This window comes from Scyliorhinus torazame, chromosome 14, assembly GCF_047496885.1.
Source record: "Scyliorhinus torazame isolate Kashiwa2021f chromosome 14, sScyTor2.1, whole genome shotgun sequence".
Classification (NCBI taxonomy): domain Eukaryota; kingdom Metazoa; phylum Chordata; class Chondrichthyes; order Carcharhiniformes; family Scyliorhinidae; genus Scyliorhinus; species Scyliorhinus torazame.
The window spans coordinates 209024069-209042550 of NC_092720.1; the positions used below are offsets into that span (position 1 = coordinate 209024069).

The 18482-nt window shown below is 48.5% G+C and overlaps 1 protein-coding gene across 1 annotated transcript; it reads left to right on the forward strand.

Moving 5' to 3' along the window:
- The first annotated feature begins 4856 nt into the window (after positions 1–4856).
- Positions 4857–17461, forward strand: LOC140389147 (zinc-binding protein A33-like). Its single transcript, XM_072473305.1, has 6 exons — positions 4857–5264; positions 5355–5450; positions 5544–5777; positions 6646–6668; positions 7899–8014; positions 16917–17461. The coding sequence occupies exons 1-6, from the start codon at positions 4857–4859 to the stop codon at positions 17459–17461; spliced, it is 1422 nt and encodes a 473-aa protein (XP_072329406.1).
- The last annotated feature ends 1021 nt before the right edge of the window (positions 17462–18482 follow it).

Below are 18482 nucleotides of genomic sequence, written 5' to 3' on the forward strand. Positions count from 1 at the left end.
TCAGCAGGTCAGGCAGCATCTGTGGAGAGAAATAGAATTAATGTTTCAGGTTTCAGAACACTGATGAAATGCCATCTCGACTTTTAGTGCAGGAATAATGTGGAACTCTCTCCACCCGCAGCCTGTGGATACTGGGACAATTGGAGATTCCCAGAGTTTCAAGGGTTATGGAGCTAAGGTGGGTAAATGGAGTTGGGATAAACTAAACTATGCTCTCCTCTAAAGGAGGAATATAATCGAGGTCTTAATGGTCCACTCCTGTTCCTATCATCCTCTGACCAACTCGGTCCTTTAGGTGAGATATTAAACCAAGGGCACTTCTGCCTCATTGGGTATTTCAGATGCCACGTTAAAGGTGAGTTCTCCCGATGTCTTGGACAACATTCCTCTCTCAACCAGCATCACCAAAGAGGGGTTCACTTCTTATGTATCTGTTTATCGCTCTGTGGGATCTTGCTGTGTATAAAGTAGGTACTGCATTTTTCTATCTGTTCGCGGCTCCTGTACTTGTGAGTATTTCATTGCGGATGCAGTCAGTTTCTGGGATGTGTTGAGACTGTGTGTGAACTCAAATATTTCATTGTTACAAAGAGCACCGCTGCTACCTGCTGACAATGTGGGTGCTGCAGGAAAGAATTCCCCATCAAAAACAGCCCGAGAAATGGGGAGTGTCTTTGAAGGTTCACACACACGATGGGCCGAATGGTCTCTTGCCATTGTGACATCATATTGTGATTGTTGCGTCACTGAGATTCGGATCGGATCAAATCCTCAATTTCAAAGTTGATTTCAGCTGAAAATTGTTCCCTGAGAAGAGGACGAATAGACTTGGTTTCTATTTCCGGAGATCAAACAACACTTCAACTTCTCACTGGGTGTGACCCAGGGTAGACGCTGGAAGGATGGTTCCTCTGGCTGGAGTTTCCAGAACCAGGGACTTTAGCAGCTTGATGGTAACGTTCCTGGAGAAAGAACCCAGACTCTAACCAATGGAGAGTTTCCCCCCTGATTGCCATTGAGTTGGGTTTTGCTGCGGCTCCTTGATGCCACACTGGGTGAAATGCTGCCTTGATGTTCAGGGCAGCCACTCTCACTCCACCTCTGGAATTCAGCTCTTTGCTCCGGCTCGGGCAGATGTTCAGTTTGGCTTCCGCCAGGAGCACTGGGCTCCAGACCTCATTGCAGCCTTGGTGCAAACTCTCAGGAGGCCATGGAATGGAGTCAAACTGGACATCCCATTAGAAATTGTTGGCCTCATAACAAAAGAGGAGTTTAATGAGCCCCCAGGATGCGGCTCCAGGCGGCTGAAGGGGAAAAGCTCCGGCCAGAGCGCGAGAAGCGGCCGTGCGCTGACCTCCAAGCCCAAAGTCAGAGCGCGAGCGGCCCGAGACTGAGAGAGCGCGGGAAGAAGCGTGGCTCTGATTGGAGGATCAGGCAGCGTCAGCGGGGGATGGGGGAGGGGCTGTACTCAGCACAGCATCACGTGGTGGGAAGTGCGCGCGCGCGAGTGGGGAGGGGAGCGCGGGAAAGGCCCCGGAGCTCCGGCTTTAGAAAGTGACAATGTCCCAAATTCAGTTGATTCAGGTTTCTCACCACATTTTGTCACCCTGAGTCCCACTGATTCACCAGCTCCATTCAAACATTACACACACTGATTGACACCCACACTGCAACATTACATTGTGCTCTTCATCTTCTTATTCCTCTGTTCACATCATTCCTGCCCAAAACGCACAGGAAACATCTCCAAATTATCACCAAGTTTAGTTGGCAGGCGGGTTTTAGAAGCAGAACCAGGGGTTCCTGAAAGACATAAAAACAGAAATTAATGGAAAAGCAGAGCATGTCTGGTAGCAACTGTGGAGAGAGAAAAGGGTTTACTGCTTGGAATTCATTTTACGGGATGTGCGTGTGGATGCGTTGGCACATTGCCAACGCATCCACACGATCCTTGAGAAGGTGGTGGTGGTGAGCAGACCTCTTGAATCGCTGCCGTCCATGTGTGTGTAGAGAGGACGTTCGTGGGTTCTAACCCAGCAACAGTGAAGTAACGATATACTCCCAAATGATGATGGTGAATGATTTGGACGGGGAATTTCAGATGGTGATGTAACCATGTGTCTACTGCCCTTGGAGTGGTCCTGGGTTCTGTCTAGGTAGACCTGGTGAATTTATTCAGTGCATCGTGTCGATGTCTGCATTGCTGCGACTGTTGATCGATGGTGCACGGAGGGAATGTTAGTGCAAGGTACGACAATCAAACAAACTGCATTGCACAGGGTCCAACATTTTGATTGTTGTTGGAGCTGCATCCTGGCAATTGCAGAACATTCAATCACGGTCCTGAACTGTTTCTTGGAGATTGTGGACAGGTTTTGGGGAGTTGGGAGGTGAGTTATTCACCGCAGCATTCCTAACCTGTGACCTGCTCGTGTAGCCACAGTATTGATGTGGCTGGTCCAGTTCAGTTGCTGATCAATGATGTTACCCAGGGGTTGATAGAGAGGGATTCAGCGATGGTAATGCCATTGAATGTCAAGGGTTAGATTCTCTCTTGTTGGAGGTAGTCTTTGTCTGGCACCTTTGTGTCATGAATGTTATTTTCCATTTGTCAGCCCAAGCCTGGAAATTGTCCTGGTCTTGCTGTATTTGATGAACGGCTGAACATTGTGCAATCATCAGCGAACTTCCGAACTTATGATGGAAGGAAGGTCATTGATAAAGCAGCTGAAGATAGTTGGGTCAAGGATCCGACCCTGATGACACCTTGAAAGTACATCCTGGAATGGGATGATTGGCCTCCAAACATCACAACCATCTTCCTTTGTGTTGGTGTGACTGGAAACTATTGAAGGTTTTCTTCCTTACTTCCTCTGACTCCAGTTTTGCAAGGTTGATGGCACACTTGGCCAAATGTTGCCTGGATGTTAAGGGCAGTCACTCTCACCTTTGGAATTTAGCTCTTTTGTCCATGTTTGAACCAAGGCTGAAATGAGGTTCGGTGCTGAGTAGTGCTGGCGGAACCCAGAAATCAGCGTCAGCAGCTGCTCAACACTTAGCAAGTACATCTTGATAAGTGTTGTTGATGACTCCTTCCATCACTTCACTAATGATGAAGAATAGGTCGTGCGGGCGATAAATGGTTTGGTTGGATTTGTCCTGCGTTCCCATTTTCCATATTGCCGGGTTGATTCCAATGTTGTAGCTGTACTGGAACAGCTTGGCTCGGGACGCACAAATCCTCGGTAATTTTGGTGCACAAATCCTCGGTAATTTTGCCGGAATAGTGAAAGGGCCTCTGCAGTTTCCTGTGCCTTTACCCTTTTTTGATGTCACATAGAGTGAAAGGAGCCACAGAATTCCTGATCCAGAGTTTGGGTGTCTCGGGATGTTTTTTCTCCAATTGAAAATAATCCTTGTTTGCTCAATCAGATACAAAACAAGCTGCAAAAAGATTCTGTGCGGTCTAAAGTCATATTTGAATTCAAGTCTCCTTGTCAATGTATTAACTCGATCTGCCTCCCTGTGACAGCGAGTTCCACATTCTCACCACTGTCTGTGTGAAGAAATACCTCAGGATATTGGAGGAAAGATGACACTCCCAAATCCTTCCAGCATCCCGTACCAGTCTCCCCGAACAGGGGCCGGAATGTGGTGACTAGGGGTTTTTCACAGTAACTTCATTTGAAGCCTACTTGTGACAATAAGCGATGTTCATTTCATTCAGTTGATGATATTCCCTGGGTCACTGTCCCTGTGAGGGATCCAGTGAACACAGAGAGCTGTGTTATGGACAGAGAGCTGTGTTATGGACAGAGAGCTGTGATATGGACAGAGAGCTGAGTTATGGACAGGGAGCTGTGTTATGGACAGGGAGCTGTGATATGGACAGAGAGCTGAGTTATGGACAGGGAGCTGTGATATGGACAGAGAGCTGTGATATGGATAGAGAGCTGTGTTATGGACAGAGAGCTGTGTTATGGACAGAGAGCTGTGATATGGACAGAGAGCTGAGTTATGGACAGGGAGCTGTGATATTGACAGATACGGACAGAGAGCCGTGATACGGACAGAGAGCAGTGATACGGACAGAGAGCTGTGATATGGAGTTGTCTGGGAGGACCTGGCGTCGACAGAAAATTCACTGCATCATCTCTCCAGACTTCCGTTGTGAACAGACATTCCAGAAACAAGGAGATGCCCGTCTCTCCCCCAGGACCCTCTGCCAGCTGTGGGACATTGTGTAGTGCTCTCACATCGGAGTCAGGAAGTGGCGGGATCCAGGCTCGGTACTTCATGTACATTGAGGCGCTATGGGGCGGCCCGGATTGGTGGAATGCGCTCCAATAGAAGAGCTTTACTTTCCAGCAAATAAACGAACCTCCCATGTCCAGCCCATTGAAAGATCTCTCTGTGGTTGTCATCCAAAATAACACAGTGACATTTGTATTTTGTGTTTTACGGCGAAGGCGCAGTCATTAACACAATTCAATTTATGAATTGTTTCCCCAGAGGTTTTGTAATCCGTAGCATGTTCAGACTGGAGGAAAATGCATGGGAATCTCGATCCCGCCCATCTCCGCCTCCACCCTCTCGCCACTGTCAACATTCCCTGCATCCCAACTCGCCCCCGACAGTGTTCAATTATTTCCCTCCGGGCTCTAACCCTGTTTATCTTCACACTGCGGGAGGTTTTATCAATCCATGTGAATGACATCAGGACAGATATTATTTTATAATAATAGTTCCTGAATATTGCAGTGAACGTCATCAGGAAATCGCGGAACTGAAGATGTTCAGGGATCAGTAACATCCAAAGTTAAACGTCTTTGAATCAGAAAGTGCTGAGTGTGAACATGGCTCTCAGACAGCGGATCCAGAGTTTGACCGAGGAGACAATTTGTCCCATTTGTCTTGATTTCTTCACTGAGCCGGTTTCACTGGATTGTGGACACAACTTCTGCCGCTCCTGTATCTCCCAGTGTTGGGAAAAGGAGATAAACTCCTGCCCGGAATGTGGAGAGGAGTTTCCGGAAAGAAACCTCAGGATAAATCGAGCCTTAGGGAGTATTGCCGAGAAAACACGAAAGTTAACCATCAATCCAAAAGAGAAGGAAAGTAAACTTCACTGTGAGGAACATCAGGAAGAACTGAAGCTGCTTTGTGAAACTGACAAGAAATTGATCTGTCTGATTTGTAGAGATTCGCGGGAACACAGAGAGCACCGCTTCCTGCCGATTAAAGAAGCTGTTGAAGTCTCCAAGGTAAAAGAGAAAATATCTTATAGTCTGATAGTTTAATCACACAATCATAGTCGAACACTTTCATTCTGTGATTTTCTTTCCCGATCCCAGAATCAGCTGAAATCTTCCTTAGATTCTCTCACAGAGAAGAAATCGGCGGTTCTAGAAACGGAACTGAAACAGAAAGGGAAGATTTCTGAAGTTAGGGTAAGGTCTCCCTGTGCTGATCTTCTGGGATCTCGGTTAGTTTTATTCCCTTTATCGCGGGACATTAATTATGTTTCACATTTCATTTAATAGGAACAGTCGAGCAGTCTGCAGACCCACATCACATCCGAGTTCAGTAAAATGCACCAGATTCTCACTGAGAAAGAGCAGCGTTTACTCCGAGATCTCAGGGAAGAAGAGGAGAGGATTCTAGAACCAATGGAGAAAAACCTTCGAAAGATTCAGGAGAATTTAAATTCTATTGAGGAGAAACTCTCCAAGTTGCAGAAACAGATGGAGCAAAAAGACGAGCTGATATTTCTGAAGGTGAGGGAATATATTTCGGGTCAGTTCAGTGAAACTTTACAGTCACAAAATAACTGATAGTAACTGAAATAAATATCGAATTTACTGAAAATTATAGAGGATGAAGCATATACGTCTCTATTCCATGGAGTTCTGCCGTGTTACTGAAATAATCGGCTTCCACCCTGTTTGCAGATTCCCGGGAATACCGGCCACCGCCTGGGAATTAATTTCCCTGATCTCACGCTTGCTTTATGATTATTTCCGTGTTTCTCTCAAGTTTAATTTTCTCCTGGACCTCCCATTGTAATCCAGTTCCAGTTCCATGTTGTGAGTGTGTGGGTGTGTCTGGTACGGTGTGTGAGAGTCACAGTGTCTGTGAGCGGGACTGATGCTCAGTTCCAGTTGCATGTTGTGAGTGTGTGGGTGTGTCAGGTCCGGTGTGTGAGAGTCACTGTGTCTGTGAGCGGGACTGATGCTCAGTTCCAGCATGTTGTGAGTGTGTGGGTGTGTCTGGTACGGTGTGTGAGAGTCACTGTGTCTGTGAGCGGGACTGATGCTCAGTTCCAGCATATAGTGAGTGTGTGGGTGTGTCTGGTACGGTGTGTGAGAGTCACTGTGTCTGTGAGCGGGGCTGATGCTCAGTTCCAGCATGTTGTGTGTGTGTGGGTGTGTCTGGTACGGTGTGTGAGAGTCACTGTGTCTGTGAGCGGGGCTGATGCTCAGTTCCAGTTTATTTGACGCTCCACAATCTTCCTTCCAAAATCCATCACTTTCCACTTCCGTGTGAAATCTCATCTACTCTGAGGCTGCTCATTTCACCAGCCTGTCTAACTTCTCCTGAAATCTGTTACTGTCATCCTCACCGTTCCTCATTCATTTCTTTCAGGAGGAAGCTTGTCGGACGAGAAGGTAGGACATGTTCTTTCCTGAAACTCTGCAGTTTGATAAAATAACTCAGTAAAGTGTTCTTATAGATTTATTTCTTGGTTGTTGTCACAACTATGAAGGATTGTTCTTCGGACGGTTCTTTGATATTGTACAAATGATGAGATGTCAGGTAAATAATACAACCTGATTCCCAGGCTGGAACTGATCACTTGCCTGATGTTGGCTGTTAGTGTCTGTGACCTTCCGACTGACCCTGAGAGAGCCGCAGGGTCCATGTATCCAAGGAGTGGGCCATCCATGTCCCTGCATGGAACCTGAGCAACCCGAGAAAGTCAGACATTAAAGGGGGAGCGGGTGTTTTGATTTGATTTGATTTATTGTCACATGTACCGAAGTACAGTGAAAAGTATTTTTCTACGGCCAAGGGAATGTACACAGTACTTACATAGTAGACAAAAAAAGAATAATCGACAGCGTACATTGACAAATGGTACATCGACAAACAGTGATTGGTTATAGTGCTGAACAAGGGGCCAAACAAGGGTAGAACAAGGGTTCTATTTTATTCAATAATATAAACTGACTCCGTGTCATTAACAACCACAACAGCAAAGACTTGTATTTATATAGCGCCTTGAATGGAACTTAAAGGAGTTTCACAGGAGTTTTAAAAATCACAAATTGACACAGAGACACGTAAGGAAATATTAATCCGGATGGCGGGGGGTGGATTTTAGAGAGAGTGTTTGAAGAAGAAAGAGAGACAGAGAGACGGAGAGGATCAGGGAGGGAATTCCAGAGCTCAGGACCTCAGCAGCTGAAGGTCCAGCTCCCAATGGGGGAGTGACTAAAATCAGAGATATTCAAGATGCCAGTAGAGGAGAGCAGGAATCTCGGTGGGTTGTGGAATCAGTTATTACAGAGGTGAACATTAAGTTCCAGATGTTTTCAGCCTTTGTCTTTGTTCTACAAACTTTGTAAAACAGCAAGTGGACAGGCGAAATGTTTATCTTCTCCTGTGATTAGTAATATCCCAGTAACTAATCTGTTATCAGATGTGAACCTTACTCAGGACATGGGAGTTTCCATTTTCTGCCTTTGAATTTCCAAGTTCTCCCCTCCTCAGTTCTAGAAACGTGATTAATATTTCACTTTCTACATTTTCTCAAACATCAAAAATGCTGAAAACATTTGCATACGTTCTAAAATCTTCTGACAGGTAAATTTATTGCATCTTTTTTTAACACACAGGATTAGTGATGACCATTGCTCACTCTCAGTATCTGCCGCCGCCCTGACTATCGGAAAGTTCAAAGGCCCTTTACAGTACACAGCGTGGAGAGAAATGATAAACTCCATTAACCCCGGTAAAACTCTTCTCTTCATTTTCCTGATTTTAAATCCAGTTGTGACGGGACTAAAGGGTCTCCAAGGTCCCAGATTAAATATTCACTTTGCCGGTTGTTAATCCTCGGGAACCTCTCCATTCTCATATTTTACTCTCTGTGGGTTCCTCTGAGTGAGTGTCTGAAGCCATCAGCACCGTGTGTCAAAGCAGTGAAGGGATCTGTATACCCAGAGGAACAGAGCACCAATCTCAGGATGGGAAACCCAATTTGTCGAGGAGACTGGACTGGTCCCGTCTGTCATTCTGGGGAACATTTTTTGTCATCGTTTATCGGGAAGACATTCAGACATTAGAGAGCAAGTGTTAAACGGCAGAGAATCTGGTTGGTGGAATTGGACACCTTCATCAAGAGGAGGGGCTGCAGAAACTGCGAGTCTGCACTGGATAAGGGAGGGAGTGTGGTGATCTTATTGAAATGTTCAAGGTTCAAAACAGAAGGGAGAATGTAAAAATCCACAGGCTTAACACAGTCACAGAGTCCAGATCAAAGTAGGTATAGCTTTAAATCTAGAATAGGGAGTTTGGATTGAGTGACAGTACCCAACTCTTTAAAATGTAATATAAACAAATCCCATTTCTTGAGGAACCCCTCACTCGCACCCCTCAAAATAAACTTGACCCCCTCCAAATACAGGAACTGCATCAACTCCCCCAGTCATACCAAGGCACAGGGTGGAGCGTCTGACCTCCGTCCCAACAGGACCAGTCTGCGAGCAATCAGCAAGGTGATGGCTAAAACATCTGCCCCTGCTCCCGTCTGCAACTCTGCCAAGTCCGACATCTCAAATATAGCCCCAGGGACTGGGCTGTCAATCTACGTGCAGGATCGCCGACATGGTGCTGAAGAACAACCTTCACAATTTCTCCAGCTTTGGGCAGGACCAGAACATATGTACCTGATTGGCCAGACCCCTCCCACAATCCTCACAAATGTCCTCCACCCCCTCAAACAACCGGCTCATCGTTGACGTTGTCAGGTGCAGGTCAGCATGGCGGCACAGTGGTTAGCACTGCTGCCTCACAGCGCCGAGGTCCCAGGTTCGATCCCGGCTCTGGGTCACTGTACGCGTGGAGTTTGCACATACTCCACGTATTTCGCCCCCACAACCCAAAGATGTGCATGCTAGGCGGATTGGCCACGCTAAACTGCCTGCCCCCTAATTGGGCTCTAAATTTGTTTTAAAAATAACTTCGTCTGGTGCGCCCTGTGCACCACTTTTAGCCGTATCGGCCCCAGCCTTGCACACGAGGGTGATGTGTTCGTCCACCGTAGCCCCTCACATCACAACTCCTCCTTCAGCACTCCCCCCAGCTCCTACTCCCACTTGGCCTTGACGCCCTCCAACGACACCCTTTCCTCGTCTAACATTCTAGCATTAATGGCCGAGATGACCCCCCCCCCCCCCCGCCTCCAGCCCCATCACTGACAACACCTCCTCCAACAACGAGGAACGCGGCGCTACCGGTAATGTTGGAAAAACCTTTGTCACAAAATCCCGCACCGGCACATACCTAAAGGCCTCACCCTGCAGAATCCTAAACTTTTCCCTCAACTCCTCCAAGCTTGCAAACCACCCTCCCAGAAAAATGTCCTTCATCTCCATCACCCACCTCTCATCCCATCCCCGAAACCGAGCATCCAACCTCACCGGCTCAAACCCGTGATTCCCTCAGATCGGCATCAACATCGACCCCGCCCCTAACCTCAAGTGCTGCCGAAGTTACCACCACCACAGGATTCTTGGAAAATTTCCCTTGGGTAAACAGGAGCGGTGTCGTTGCCAGCGCCCGCAACCCCGATCCCTTACAAGAGTCTGCCTCCACCTTCACCCACAAGGCCTCAGGCTCTTGACCCCAACCCGGCACCTTCTCAGCATTCACGACCCAATAATAATAGAACAGCTTTGGAAGGGCCAGGCCCCCTGACTGCCGCTCTCTCTGAAGCAACATCTTCCTAATCCTTACTACCTTACCTGCCCAGACAAATGACAGAATTAATTGTTACACCCCCATTAAAATTGTTTTTGGCAAAAGGCCTGTCGGCACAGAAATAAATATGAAAACCGTGGCAAAATATTTGTCTTTATCGCCTGCCAATGATAGGGGAAGGCTGTTCCACCTCAGCAAATCCCCCTTCACCCTACCCAGCAGACCCGTGAAATTCAATCACAAAGTCGGGCCCAGTCTCGAGCAACCTGCACTCCCAGATGCTTAAAGTGGGTGGTCCCCATCCGAAATGGCAACCCCCCTCAAACCGTCCATGAAGAAGGCACCAGAAAACACTCACTCTTTTCCAGATTCAACTTATAATCTAAAAAAGCCCCGAATATCCTGAGCAGCCCCATTATATTCCCCATCGCAGATCCCGGGTTAAAGATGTACAACAACAAATCATCGGCAGGCGGCCATGGAGGAGTAGGTCGCACATTTGATAGCTCCCTCTTGTGATGGAATTATGGACCTTTTCTCCCATTTCCCCCCCGAATTTTATTGGATAAATCAGTGGAGAGTGAGACGGTGAAGAGAAACCCCCCACAAGTGTATGGAGAATTGGAATAGAAGTGGACGTGTAAGAAAACAAAGTTCAACAAGGATACACAGGTAGAGCCGGCAACGTGGGAAAACATGGCGGATAAGCAGGCCTGCGGGGGGACGGCACAGTGGTCAATGGAACAGCTGGTGAAGTTTTTTGAAGAATGTTTCGCCAAGCTTAAGAAAGACTCACTGGACCTGATTAAGGCATCGATTGATCGGGTGGTGCCGGGTCAAGATACCCACGGGCATGTGATTCAGAAGGTGGAGAAAAAGGTGTCCGAGCATGAGAAATATATAACTGTGCTGAGACCAAGGTGGAGATGATGAATGACCGCCAGAAAAGAATGCTGGAGAAGCTGGAGGACCTGGAGAACAGGTCCAGGAGACAGAACTTGAGAATCGTCGGCCTCTCTGAGGCAGTGAGGGATCGGACGTGAGGGCTTATGTGGCAAGTATGTTGGAAAGGTTGCTGGAGGCTGTTGCGTTTTCAGGGCCCCTGGAAGTGGAGAGAGCGCATAGAGCCCTTGCGAAGAAGCCCCGAGCGAACGAGCCGCCATGGGCGATGGTGGTACAAATGCACCAGTTCCTGGACAAGGAACATATTCTGCGATGGGCCAAGAAAGAACGGAGCAGCAGGTGGGAGAATTGTGAGTTGCGCACATATCAAGACCTGGGTGTGGATTTGGTCAAGAGGCGAACCAGATTTAATCGGGCACAAGTACCCCTTAGTCACACAATCTTCGAAACTCTCCACCAACATTTGCCAGCCTATCCAGAAACCTTTTATAAAACTCCACCGAGAACCCATCCGGCCGGGTGCCTTACCCATCTGCATTTTCCCTATTGCCCCCTGAACCTCCTCGATTGCTACTGGCTCTTTCAGCGCTGCCCTCTCTTCCTCGCCTACCCTAGGACACTCCAAACACCCCAAAAATCCCTCACAGCCGACTCTTCCCCTGGGGTCTCCGACCTAGACAACCTTTTATAAAACCCCTCAAATGCCTCATTCACCTGCTCCGACATCACCAACAACACACCTGGCCAATTCCGGACCTGAACAATCTCTCTTGCAGCTGCCTACCGATGACGCTGGCCGACCCGCAAATAACTGATCGTCTCCCCATATTTATATCCTACCCCCTTCGCCCGCCTTCTGCTGAACTGCCTTCCCTGTGGGCAAAATGTCAAACCGTGCCTGCAATTCTTTTCTCCTCGCCAGACGGTCCGGAGTGGGATCTTCCCCATATCTCCCATCCACTTCCACAATTTCCTCTACCAGCCGCGACAGATCCTCTCTTGCCACCTGAGCCTTAAACAAGATGATCTCGCCCCTTACCGCCACCTTCAGTGCCTCCCAGACCACTGATGGTGAGCCCTCCCTGTTCCTGCTGAACCCACATAGTCATCAATCACCTTTCCAATCATCACACAAAAACTCAGATCCGCCAGCAGCCCCACATCCAACCTCCACGCTGGCCTCTGTGCCGGCCCCTACTCCAGGACCATGTCCAGGAAATGTGGAACCCATGGTCCGAGATAACAATTACCGAGTATTCCGTTTCCCTTACCCCCGACAAATACACCTTCCCCATAGTGAAGAAGTCGATCCTTGAATGCACCCTATGGACTGGTGAAAAGAAGGGATACTCCCCAATCTGTGGATGTGAAACCTCCACGGATCAGTTCCCCCATCTCCTTCCGAGGGGGTTGGCGAGCGTGGCTCAGATCTATCCACCTTCGGATTCAGCACTGTATTCAACCACCCCCCAGGATTAAATGATCCAAATTCGGTCTGGCAGCCACCTCCCCTTCATGAACCCTACATCGTCCCAATTCGGGACACACTAACCAACACTACCAGCCTCCCCTCCAAAGCACACGTTACCATAACATACCTGCCCCCTGATCTGCCACGACCTTCTCCATCTGAAATCTCACTCTCTTACCCACCAGTATCGCTACCCCCCTGGGTCCTGTTGTCACAGCCTGAGTGGAACACCTGACTCCCCCCAGCCCTTCTGAAGCCTAACCTGGTCCTTCCCCCTCAGATGGGTCTCCTGCAGCAGCACCAAGTCAACTCTCAAGCTCTTTAAATGCAAGAAGACTCCCGTTCGCTTCACCGGCCCACCCAACCATCGCACGTTCCACCTTACCATACTGACCGGGGTCCAGTGGAATATTGTTGAGGCACAGTCACTGTAGTAATGTAGGACATGAGAAAACCAATTTGTGAACAGCAATATCCCAGAAACTGCATTGTGAGTTTCCTGTTTTGATTATGCTGTTTGTGGTATAAATATTGGGTAGGACACGGAGAGAATTAACTCCTCACATCATTTTGGGTGGGTGTTCTTGCGGTCACTTTCAGACCAGTGATTCGACCATTCTACAGACTGTTCCTCTGGGTGGGGCATCGCCATCCAATGGAAGATTAAGATTGAATTGAGTCTCCAGGTATATCAAATGTCTCCAGTTTGTGTAGACAATGAGACTTCTCCTTATGTTTAATGTGGGAACACTGGATACCGGTTTTGTTGCTGCTACATAATTCCAGGTGTTTGATTTCTGTCATTCTTTCTATTCTTTTAAAAAATATTTTTATTGCAAATGTTTTCATTATGAACAGAGTAACTTATTCAAGAAATTTTTTTCATGATAACAAACAAGCCCTCAATAATACAACCATCCCCCTCACACCCACCCCATCCCCTCTAATTCCCAATCCCCTCCACCATACAGAAAACGAAACCTTAATGACCCTTCACCCAACTAAAAGACAACACCCCCCACACTGAACAGCTGACGGTAACCAATGCCCTGAGAAAGGAGATGAACGGCTGCCACCGCCAGTAGAATCCTTCCATCCACCCCCTCATAGTCTCCTTGATCTCTCAGTGCAGAAATTCCATCAGGTCCCCCAGCTAAGCCGAGGATTTAGGCAGCACCGAGGTCCTCCACCCAAACAGAACTCACCTCTGGGCGATCAGTGAGGTGAAGACATCTGCCACCCGGATTCCCAGATACCAGAAACTAGTCTTGTTCGGACGAAACAGCAGCGTCCCCAGATCAACTCCCCTCCCTGTGGGGTTCACCGGAGAGAATAGGCTCTTACCCAGATTTATCTTGTCACCCGAAAAGGAGCCAAATTTCCGGAGCAGCTCCATTACCTCCCCTACATTGGAGAGAGGGTCCGTGATATATTGTAACAGGTCATCCCCATATAATCCCTTCATATGAAGCCTACTTGTGACAATAAGCGATTTTCATTTCAACACAACAATCTCCTAATATTGGCCGATAACTGCTGGTCCTTAACAAATCCAGTTTGCTCCTCTGAGATCACCACCCCCCCCCCCCCCCCCCCCCCCCCCCCCCGTAGGCAGGGTTCAAACTCATTGCCAACACCTTAGCATCAGCGTTTAACAACGCGATAGACCGATCCGACCCACATTCCATGGGATCATTGTCCTTCTTCAGGATCGCAAACTGTTCATAAATTCAATGGGGAATCCATTCGGTCCCTGTACTTACCCCGCCTGCATTAACCTAATACAGCTCATAATCTCCTCCAGCCCAATCGGAGTCTCCAAATTCTGCCTCCTCTCCAGCTCCACCTCCACGAAGGCCAAACCACCCAAAAATTATCTCATTGACGAGCCCCCACCTTGAGGCTCTGAATCATATAATCCCCAGTAGAAGGTCTCAAATACCTCATTAACCGACCCACCACCCGAGTCCCTAACCTGGGCAATCCCCCCGGAAGCCGCCTGCCTCCTCAGCTGGTGAGCTAACAGACCGCTGGCCTTCTCCCCATCCTCATAGAAAGGCCCCTTGAGCGACACAGCTGGGTCACCGCCTTACCCGTTGTCAACAACTCAAACTCAATCTGCAACTTCTTTCTGTCGGCCAGTAGCACCAGCATCGGGCCAATCGAGTACTGGGTCCATCTCAAGAATGGAGTCCAGAAGTCTCTGCCTCTCCACCTTCCCAGTTTTATCCCTATGCTCCTGAAATGAGATTATCACCCTCCTGACCAGCACCTTCAGGGCCTCCCAGAGTGTGGACGGTGAAACCTCTTACTTCTATTGAGCTCTACATACTCCCGATGGTAGAGAAATCCACTCACAAAAACTCTTATCGGTGAGCAATGCCGTGTCAAATCTCCAAGAGGGAGTCTCTGAGAGCGGCCCGGCTCTAACATCAGGTCCACAAAATGTGGAGCATGGTCCAATATCACAATCGCCGAGTAACCCGCCTCCTCACCCCGGGAGAAGAGACCTACCCACCACCAAAACCTCCATTTGGGATTAACCTCAGTGGACATGAGAAAAAAGGAAACTCCTCATCCCTTGGAAAATTAAACCTGGAGTCCGAGACTTCGGACTCGACCTTTCCAAACTAGAACCCAAAACACAATTCTAGACACCAGCACCTTATTAATAAAAGCCATGTCATCCCAGTTTGGTGCATACACATTGACCAGCACCCCCAGTGTGCCCGCTAATGATCCGCTGACTATCACATACCTCCCTCCTGAGTCAGCCAATATATTGCCCACAGAAAAAGCCGGGCTCTTATTAATCAACACCGCAGCCCGCGAACCCTACAATCAAAACCTGAATAGTTTGCCTGTCCCACCCAACCCTCTCGCAACTTCATTTGATCCTTAATTCTTCGATGGGCCTCCTATAAAAAGATCCCATCCACCTTCAAACATCTCAAGTGTTCAAACACCTGGGACCTTTTTACTGGGCCATTTAACCCCTCACATTCCAGGTTATCAACCGGATCGGGGACCTCCGGCATCACCTCAATCCCAGGATTAGCCATATCCACCCTGTGAAGCAATCCAACATTGCCTCAACCTGCACCAACTCCGGGCACACTCAAGATGGCCGCCCAAAAGGCCAGTTCCAGAATCGGGGAATCATCACTGCCGACAGTCTCCCCTCCCCTCTCCTCAGCGTCCTCCCAGCCCCACCCCACCCTGAACATCAACCAAACGACCAACAGAAAAACAAAATCTACCCCTCATCCTCATCCCCGAGCCCAAACAAAACAGAAACAAAAGGCCTGAGTTCATTACCATAAAAAACAACATAAATCATCCCTTTGTAACAAATTGCAGACATCCCCCTTCTCCACTCCCATTAACTAGCTATACCGATAGCAGGACTACCCCCGCAAAGGGTAAAGATTAAAGTGAACACACAATATATCAACGATCAACTCCCCCCACCCCCCGCAACTGAACTTTAATACAGACCCCAGAGGAAACAAAAAAATGACACTGAGTCCCCCCACCCTCACAAATACAACTGAACAGTACAATATACAAACCCCAACTTCACCCATAACAAACACCCACCAACAAGCCCAAGCACAACCCCAACTCCACCCCCACATTGTAACAGTCCCCCACAAGATACAAATACAGATGAACTTAACAATAATCAAATAACAAACTCCATAGTCCTCAAGCACTTCAGTTCATTCCCAAATCCGTGCTTCCTGACAAACGCATTCCCATCCTCCGGTGCATCAAAATAATAATCTTTTGTCCTCGAAAGTTTCTCGAAGACAAGCCAGGTACACAACACCAAACCTCACGTTGTTCTTGTACAGAGCGGCCTTGGCTTATTAAACACCACGCTCTCTCCCACTTACCCATACTCTCTCCAATTGCACCCTTTCCCTCCCCTCATCATTCTGCTGCATCTCTCACCCTCTGCACTTTCTTTCCTGCCCCTTCTACTTCCTGTCTCACACATTCTCCCCCTCCCACTCTATCTCTCTCACTAATCGTCCCCCTCTTTCTTTTTCACTGTCTCACTTTTGTATTCTCCCACTCACTCTTTCTCTCTCTCTCTCTCACACACACACACTCTCTCTGTCAGCCTGAACTCTCTCGCCCTTCATCTCGTTCTCTCACAGCCCCAGACTACCCTGCTCTGACACCTGCACTTTATTTATCAGCCTCTCCCAATCTCTTTCATCTGGACTCTCTCATTCTCTCCCTCATCCTGCTCTCACTCTCCATCTTTACTCCTGCTCTCTCCTCTCTGTCTCACTGCTGCCTTGTTTTCTCTCTTCTCAACTGCATCCCTCCCCTTTATTCACTTTGCCATCTCTCTCTATCACTCCCTCTCTCCCCTCTTCCTCCCCCTCTCTCCATGTTCCTATTCCTGCTCCCTCTCCTCTACCACTTGTTCTCCTCTGCCCTCCGCTCATCAACCTCTCTCCTCTGCTCCTCACTCCTCACACTCTGTCCCCTCCGCACCCTCCCTCTCTAAATCACTGACTCTGTTATTTTAACTTTCCCCCAGCGCCAGCCTCTCTGACTCTGGATCGGAACACAGCGCATCCCCGGCTCATCCTGTCTGAGGACCGGACCAGTGTGAGACTCGGAGACAAACGGCAGCCGCTCGCTGACATCCCGGAGAGGTTTGATTCCTTTGGCTGTGTCCTGGGATCAGAGGGATTCACATCAGGGAGACATTACTGGGAGGTGGAGGTGGGGGAGAAGACTTGGTGGGGTCTGGGAGTGGCCCGAGAGTCTGTGAAGAGGAAAGGGGGAATCGACCTGAGTGCTGAGTCTGGAATCTGGATTTTGGGGCTGAATCCTGGATTTGGTTATTTTGCCGCCACCTCCCCCTCACGGACTCCCCTCACCCTGAGTGTGAATCCCGGGAAGATTGGGGTTTTGCTGGACTATGAGGGAGGACAGGTGTCATTTTACAATGTGGACAACATGTCCCATCTCCACACTTTCGCCCTCACTTTCACTGAGAGAATGTTTCCCGCCTTCTGTCCGGGACGGAATACGGACGGGAAAAACTCGGCCCCGCTGACAATCTGCGGGACTGAATAATAATCTTTACTGTCACAAGTAGTTTTACATTAACACTGCATTGAAGTTACTGTGAAAAGCCCCTAGTTGCCACATTCCAGCGCCTATTCAGGTACACAGAGGGAGAATTCAGAATGTCCAATTCACCTTACAGCAGTCTTTCGGGACTTGTGGGACGAAACCGGAACACCCGGAGGAAAGCCACGCAGACTCGGGGAGAATGTGCAGACTCCACACAGACAGTGGCCCAAGCCGGGAATCGAACCTGGAGCTGTGAAGCAACTGTGCTAACCACTGTGCTAATGTGCTGTCCACACTAACAGATCCATCCCATTATTTCTCACCATCTCCCTGCCTCCTGCCAGCTGTAAACTGATGGAACCTGTTCATATTCTGGTTATTATATAGAATTATAATTTACATTGGGGCCTCCATGATTACATTTGTAAAATGATTCTTCAAATAAAACAATCTGAGAACCACTGGAATAGAAACAGTTTTTCTCAAAGTTGACACAGTTGATCATTAAATCCAAGAAGCAGAATCTCAACATGTTGTTTGTGTCGTCGCTGAGTGAGGGAGGAAGGATTCTGAGGAATGGGGAAGCGCATTGGCCGGAGCTCCTGTCACTCAGAGTGAGGGATGCGGGTTTCTGGGGGATGGGGAACTAAAAGAGGAAATGATGGAAAACCTCAGCAGGTCTGGCAGATCAGTAGGGAGAGAAACGAGCTAACACTTCGAGTCCAGTTGACCCTTTTTCCACGGGGAAGCGGATTGATTGGAGCACCTGTCACTCAGAGTGGGGGAGGCGGGTTTCTGGGGAATGGATGGATTGATGGACGGGATCCCTGGTCGTGCACTCAGAGCCTGCGCAGACCCGCTTGCAGATGTGTTCGTGGCCATCTTTAACCTCTTCCTACTCAACTCCGAGGTCCCCACCTGCTTCAACAAGACCACCATCATACCCGTGCCAAAGAAGAAAGACAACATGCCTCAATGACTACCGCCCGTTGGCCCTGACTTCAGTTGTAAAGAAGTGCTT

What these genes read in the sequence shown, in the direction of transcription:
- LOC140389147 (XM_072473305.1), top strand. Translation starts at nt 4,857, where the DNA reads ATGGCTCTCAGACAGCGGATCCAGAGTTTGACCGAGGAGACAATTTGT. An exon ending in ACGAGCTGATATTTCTGAAG is followed by an intron (nt 5,778 to 6,645) that starts GTGAGGGAATAT and finishes CATTTCTTTCAG; the next exon opens with GAGGAAGCTTGTCGGACGAG. An exon ending in GAAGCTTGTCGGACGAGAAG is followed by an intron (nt 6,669 to 7,898) that starts GTAGGACATGTT and finishes TTTAACACACAG; the next exon opens with GATTAGTGATGACCATTGCT.